Here is a 7,520-nt window from a genome sequence, read left to right as displayed (position 1 = left end):
CCGGGTCCCGCCTGAGGCGGGTGGAAGCGCATGGCGGCGCGGCGCGAGACAGAGGGGGTGTGCCCTCCTTTCCCGCCCCCTCCAGCCCGGCCGGCCCGCCGCGCGCGCCTAACGGCCGCCACCGCCAGCTCGCGCCCGCCCTCCCGCGCGTCAAACGCCGGGCGTCACGCAGACGTTGTAATGTACCAAAACAGCGCGCACACCCTCCGCCGCCCGCCGTCCCGCTGAGCCCCGCGCCCGCAAGGGTCGCGCCGCCCGCCGGGTCCGGCTCTGGGGGCCGCGCTTCTCGGACCGCCCGGTGACGGCAGCGGCAGCGGTGCCGTCCCATTTCGCCACCCCTGCGCCGCCGCGACCCGTGCTGTCCGCGGCCGCCCCACGCTTCGGCGCGGGGATGGAGCGCGGGACGGGGGCGGCCGAAGCCGAAGCGGGAGGTCGTCGTTGCGGGCAATCGCGCGGGTGGCGGCGGAGGCTGCGTGTCTATTAGGAGGTGCGTGGTAGTCATGGCGGCGGTGGGTGAGACTTTTCCTGTCAGCGGATCCGGCTGGTCCTGCCGGCGGGCGGTGGGGCTGCACCCCGCCCCGGCGCTACGCCGTGCTGCGCCGCGCCGGGCCGTGCCGGTCGGCGGGGCGCGCCATGGGGCTGCTGGAGCGCCTGCGGAAGGAGTGGTTCATCCTCGGCATCGTCCTGGTTATCGCGGTGGCGCGGCTGGAGCCCGCCGTCGGCGTCAAAGGGGGTGAGTCTGGTCGCTGCCCCATCGGGGTTGGTTCGCCCCGGCTGCTCAGCGAGAGGTGCAGGGCCGTGCGAGGAGCGCCGTGGAGGCCCCCGCAGCCGCCGACCGAGTGCCTCGGCGCCCTCAGGGGGCCCGGCAGTACTTTGTCAACTCCCAGCGGCCGGCGCCGCCTGTCCCCCACCCCGGCCCGCCACTCGGCGCGTTTCGGTCTTGCGGGCTGGGCCCGGCGCTGCCCGCGGTGGGTCCCGGTGCCGGCGGCAGGGCAGGGAGCGGCCGCCCCGCTGCTGGGGAGCGGAGGTGTGGGAGAGTCGGCGGGCCTTTCTGCAGGTCAGCAGTCTCTTTGGTGCCGGGGACGCTGAGACTCGCTCGCATGCCACTCAGCCATCAGGGCGTCCCCTCAGAAACTTTGAAACTGGAGTGGTCTCGGAAATGCAGAAGAGCGGGCAGCGGCTGGCCCTCCTGTGGTCTCTGGACCTTTGGCAGCTCGCTTCCGCTGCTTCTGTGTCTGCCACTTTCCGAGGCACACGAGAAAAATTTCGAGGCGTATTCCCTATGTGGATCTTTGCTAGACACCGTACCAGTTGCTCGAATATTATCCTCTTCTTTTTGGATTAGTAAAGAAAGCTGGACAGCAACTTACTTTGAACGTACTCCTTTTAAACTAAGTAGTAACTTAAAGAACTTTAAGGTGGGCATAAAGTCACTGCAGTTCAGTGTATGAATGTTTGCCATGTGTGAACTTCTGGAGAGGCGTAGTTTAATGCATATTGCGTTAAAGTCTCTGTGCTGTATTTCAGCCAGATGCTTTTTTGTTTTTTTTCCCCCCTCACTTTATAATAACACACTTGTATCTTAATTTGAGGGGGTTGTTTTGTTTGGTTTTTTTTCCCCCTCATATTTTCTCACGAAAGATGAAGGAAAACAGTGAAAATTATTGTGTATAACATGGTATCAAACGCTCACATCTAAGTGCTCAGATCGTTTTCTAAGCAGGGAGATCTTGTATGTTTCTTGTAACAAGAAATGATGAAATAGCCAGTGTTTTAGAATAAACAGGATACCTTTGAGTATAAATGCTGGTGGCGTCTTCAGGTTAGTTTCTGTTGTAACTTCACAATTTCAAGACCAAATTAAATTTTATACTTATAAAATTGATCTCTGAAGATTTAAGAAGAGGGACTTGACACTTGAATAAAACTCCTCTAGCAATTCCTTGTTATAAGAGGGGGGGAAGAATCTAGCTGTACTTTTATACTTTTTTTTTTTTCTTCCTTAACAGAGGTGAAGTTTGAGGATAAAGAGCTTCTCATTGAGCCTTTTCCTCCCTCCATTAGGTTCTGGGCAAAAGAAAGTGGTTTTAAAAAAATATGGCTCTGAACACTTGCTGTGGCAACTAAGGCTCTGGTACTTCGTGGAGTTCGGGGTAGGCAAATTACTGCTTTGCAAGGATCTTTTCTAACATCTGTGTGCTGTTTTGCATAGGTGAATAGGACCTACCTGGAGCTTCTTGCAGGATCCATGCTGTGTCTTCAGCAAATCCTGAAGACAACTTTAAATTGATAGGTGGTTTGTCCCTTTTTGGTTTGATTGTCATGCTAATTGTTGGAAGCAATGTGGGAGATCCTCTTAACTAGAACTCGAGATAATTTTTCCTCATGGAAGCACTATGATGGAGCACTTCATTTAATTATCCTACTACAAAGAGTTGTCAGATTTTGACGTATTATTCTTCCTGGGACAACTGACTTGAAAAATTTTGTAAGCATTGATTGAAACTCGTGAGCACGTGTTTCTCAAAGTGGTATCCCTTGTCTGAAGATACGTGATCTTGGTGCTCATTTTAGAACCAGAAATTTAAAAAGAGATGGGGAGTAAGAAATATCAGCATATGAAAAAAACCTTAGTTTGTCATCTGCCAGATGACAAAATCATGCACTGTAATCTGAAGGGTCTTTCTGAATGGTATGGATGGTCCAGTATCCATATGGGTGGAATTACTATACCACAAATAACAAAGGTTTGTGGTGTTGCCACCTTCAGGGCGTAAGCCAAGCCCTTTCTGCTGTTTCGCTATTTGATCAATGAGCCTATTTAGTTAGTTCCTTTCTGCAAAGAGCTTTCCTGACCAAGTCTTTTGCACAAGGGCTTAAGGGAATCTGTTTTAACCAGGATTTTCTGTGCTCCATGAACACATGGTTGCTCTACTGGCAGATGTTTCTGCTGTGTACAGGAGTTCAGGTGGGCCAGCAAAAACCGTAAAACAGAAAAAGTGAATCCTAGAAGAAATTTTATCTTAGCCAGACTGACTAACTCACTGCCTGTCTGCCCAGTGTGTATATGCATGTATATATGTGCTCTAAGCTTCTAAATGATTAGAAAAATGATATAATTCTATACATATACATAAAATAATTTTCTGTATCACCATTTTTTTTCTGGGTTTTTTTGCCTCCTGGCTGTTCAGTTACCATGCCATGATTTTGCAACTAGCCAACTTTGTTGTAACCTTAACTCTTGCGTTTCCTGGTTTATTTTTACCTTATACTTCATAAAGCTTGTTTGGTTTAGTTTTTGTATTTAGCACACACAGTTTTATTGTCTTGTGAATGAAGAAGTCTTCTCTGAGAACAGGATTTGTGTCTAAGTGGCTAGAGATGCAAATTTGATTAGACTCAGTGTATGATCAAATCCCTCTGATTTAAAGATCATTGACCTTGCTGCTGTGTGACCATCAATGTATCATTCATCTGAGAGAGCAGAAAGGACTCTCTCTTCTGGAGTGCTGAGTAAAGGCTTACTTGTTTGCTGCTGCAGTTTTGCTCATGACAACTTAGTGTCACTTGCAGAGTTAGGATATTACTTTGGTCTTAAGTAGACTGCTAATGTTTTCTTTCCAATATAATAGCTAGTTGAATGCTTGTGGAAGAAATGAATATATACATTTTGCGCTTGGTAGGCTCAGAAGGCAGAGCATATGAAGAAAATTCATCATTTTTATAGGAGTGTAAAAAGTATTTTATTTTGATCTCCCTGAAAGAAAGTATATAAATATATACAAGTGTAAGCTTTTAATATACTGGTACCCTTGGAGGTGCAGGCATCTGCCTTGGCTGATCTCTCTGAGGCAGTGTGTCTGAAATGTGTTACTGTAAAGCTGGGAGCAAACCATTTTGCCACAGCCCTGTTGTGGGGGTAGAATGCAGAATTGTATTGCCCCAAGGAAATCATTGCAAGGTACAGCCTGGTTTCCTATGTGCGGGCAGCCAGGCAGGTGTGTGTGTTGTGGGGGACGAAGCAAGAGGTAAATACATGAGTGATATCCATGTCCCTGTGGAGGGAGTAACTAATATTTTTGAGTTTAAAGTTTGAGTTTGCTGGTGCTATAGGGAGACACTGATGACAACTGTGAAAAATGAACTGTTTTCACATTTCCAGAATTTACCAATTAATTCACAGTGGCCTGTAATCATGGAAGCCAAATTTGCATGACATCATACCTCACTCTCCACTCATTGGTTTGCCTTAATTTAAAATGGAATAGCATGCTTTCCATAACTGAATAGAAACACAATTATTTTTATTGGAGACTTTAATGATGATATCTTCTCCAGGTATTTTTCTAAGTATTCTCATTTCCTGTGATGTGATCTATGCACGTTATTATCTCTTTGACTGTAGTTCACTTTGTTTTCTGTATTTTTTAGGACCCTTGAAACCAGAAATTACCATAACTTACATTGCTGTTTCAGCTATATTCTTTAACAGTGGACTCTCCTTAAAAACTGAGGTACTGTAATTTCTTGTTGCTTCATACTTATTTTGCTTTAAAAAAGTTTTGTGTTGCTTTTGATTGGGGTTGGTGTAAATGGAGTATTTAATTACGGTGCTGCTGTTGATAATTCTGGGAGAATGACTAACGTTGGAAGATAAATATTAGACATTTATGGAATTGCCCCTCCTTTCAGAAGATTATTCACAAAGTAATAAACATGATATTGAGGAGAACGTGAATAAATTTCACCCATCCACAGAGGTGGGTTGCTTGATTTTGTCTTTTTTTGCAGTGTTTTGGCTAAATAGACACAATTTTGAGACTGAATCTAAACCTTGAATGTGTCCCAAACCCAAGTCTGGGTGAGACGCAGGAGCACACTAGCACCTGCCTTCCAACACCTGTTGTACACATTGACTTCCCCACTGCACAGCTGTGAAACAAGCCACAAGACTGTGCGAGTCCTAGGGTAGAACTTGGTAGGGAACTAGGCAGAGAGAGGCTATGTGAAGTCTTCACGCCTCTGTAGCATACAAAGAGAAGGTGTGAGCTCTCTTTGCCCCCCTCCTTCTTACCTGCTGGTATGATCTCTAAGTAAAACTGTTTAGGCTGGTTGCTACAGAACTGATGCAAGCAAAGATCTGGTGACTTGCTGCTGCATTGGGTAGGCCAGGGACTGCAGCTAGTATCAAAACAGGATTCCTCTGCAGATGCTGGACCAGTATATAGGTACAACGTCTTGGCAATTTTTTACTGTACAATTTAGTTGTAGACAGGTGGACACTAGACAGGTGGACTTGAAGTGTCTCCACTCTGCTGCATATCACAGACACCAAGACTTGTGTCAGATTGTACCTCTTTAAAAAAACTGTGACACAATCTAGGAGTAAGAAGAGATGAACAGGATAACCTCTTAGTGACATGTAAAGGAGGCATGGAGAAAGGAAATTATGGCTATGTGCCAAGAAGGGAAGGTGCAGACAGAGTTGAAGTGAAACACTGTGTGTCTCTACTAGTCTAGTTTCTCTGTTTTATGCTGTTGGCTATTCTAACAGGTAATGTCATTCATATGTTGCATGATACTACTGCTTAACAGAATCATAATGATATTGTCGAGTTATCTTCTCGGCAAACTGTGATTTGGATGAACAGTGTGCATTCAACAAAAAAAAGTTTCTATATCTGTTTCATGATTATAGTGATAAAGTTTCAAATGGAGGTGATGGCAACCCTCTCCTGTGTCTGCTGACAGTTCTGTCACTAGAGCCTCTAGTTCTGCTGGGACACAGTGTAAGTTGGAGTGAATAACTTTAGCCAATTCTGTAGCAGCTATTTAGAACCTTGTGATCTTATAGGAAAGCAGGAAAAACTATGTCATATATTTGCCTGGACAGTACTTAATAGTAATGGAAATGGGTTGTGGAGAGACACTTTCTTGCACAGAGAAGAAGACCTGAAATACAAAGCCTGAGTAGCACTAAGAGTGGAGTTTCCTGCTTTCAGGGTTAGGAATCTTTGCCTACAGAGAAAAAATGTAAAACTTCCTTCCCTTTCACTGGCTTCTACCCTTGAAGCTTTACATTTTTAAAGCCACTGTGTCTGAGTGTGAAATCAGCAGTGTCATCAAAGTCCTGATTAGGTTGTCAATGCTAGTGTGCATCGGACTTTTCCCAGATGAGGTGATATGACTGACAGGTTCCTGGGCAATGTGTCATGTCCTAATTAGAACTTGCATAACTTCTTTTTTTCATCTGTGGTTCTAAAAGCAATACATTGATGTAAATGAAGGTTTTACAGGAGCTGGTGTTTGTGTCCAGGTAGATTGTTTCAGAAGCATCAGTTAGAGCTGGTGCTGTACATTCAACTTTATATTCCATGAAGAAGCTAAGCCTTTTCTGAATTTCTGCCGTGAGGGTAGAAGTTTACTCATTGTACCCTTTGTACACTTTTTAAAATGTGTATTAAAAACAATCTTTCAGTGCCTTAGGAAGCGAGGTCACAATTTTATTAAAATACTTAGGACCTTGTTTTAATTGAGGCACAACTTTGTTGGTATTGTTAGTCAGTTAATATGTCTTTTTATTGGATTGCAAAGTAAGTTGTTTCTGTTTTTGTCTGTGGCCTCAGAAATTAAATCACATACTTGAGTTATCCATTTCAGTGAGGGATATGGCAAGCCACTGAAAATACTGTTTGTTCTGTGTGGGTGTTTGGTCAGAGGAGTCGAGCTAAGACCATCTAAATGTGGTTGGATGGTAATGGGAATTCACACTGTCCAGCCTGTCCTGCTCCCTGGAAGCTTTAACCAGTCTTTCTCAAGTTTTTGTCTTCGTTTTTGCTGTTGAAAGCATCACACAGTTTTCTTCAAGTGATCTTTTTTTTAAGGTGTTTTTCAGTTCTGAATATATTAAATGAAAAGGACACTTCTGTATATGTGATGGTGCCTAAATTGGGGGTGCCTTCATAGATTGTCTTTGCTGAAAGAAGTATTTTGCTGAAAGAAGTATTTTGCTGAAAGAAGTATTTTGCTTTAGTTTTTTCTCAACTGTATTATTTACTTCTGAAACATATACTTCTATATAAGTATTTCCAGGTCCTTTCCTGCACAGGATGTGTTCTGCTACCAGATGTTTTATTCTTTGTTTTCTTTTTGAGATCAGATGACACAGTACTAGAGTGATGCTATTCATAACGCTATAGGTACTGTAACATATTATGTGTGGAGAAGGCCTATTTTCTCCTGCAGAGTGATGCTAGCCTGCTTAAGAGTTTATTAAAAAAACAAAAAAGTTTCATCCAGTTAACCGAATACTGAAGTAATGATACTCTCTTGGTAAAACTGGGTCAAGATGCATATTTCAAGTCCATATTTAGTATAGTTTTAAGAATAGGATATCAATGGATGTGTATTTTTCTGTGGGAGGGTTTTTTACCCCTAACCTAAATTTAGGAGAGAATTTTATTAAGAAAAATCAAGTAACAAAGACATAGTGCTGAATTGCTAGTGCTTCAAGATAT

General features: G+C 44.2%; 1 protein-coding gene across 3 annotated transcripts in view; it reads left to right on the top strand.

Annotated features, from left to right (window-relative positions):
• Positions 1–537: 537 nt before the first annotated feature.
• SLC10A7 (solute carrier family 10 member 7) overlaps positions 538–7,520 on the top strand; it is a 150,190-nt gene continuing 143,207 nt past the window's right edge. The window contains exons 1-3 of one of the 3 annotated variants that reach the window (XM_061993839.1): positions 655–733; positions 2,010–2,153; positions 4,435–4,517. Coding sequence is in view for 2 of the 3 variants with exons in the window: in XM_061993840.1 (XP_061849824.1) it covers positions 634–733; positions 4,435–4,517 (183 nt within the window). In the remaining variant the exon portion in view is untranslated. Of the gene's footprint in view, positions 734–2,009; positions 2,154–4,434; positions 4,518–7,520 lie in introns of all 3 variants that reach the window. The other 2 variants (XM_061993840.1, XM_061993838.1) reach the window with 2 other exon arrangements.

This window comes from Colius striatus, chromosome 3 (assembly GCF_028858725.1).
Source record: "Colius striatus isolate bColStr4 chromosome 3, bColStr4.1.hap1, whole genome shotgun sequence".
NCBI lineage: Eukaryota > Metazoa > Chordata > Aves > Coliiformes > Coliidae > Colius > Colius striatus.
This window is presented reverse-complemented; position numbering and strand designations above follow the sequence as displayed.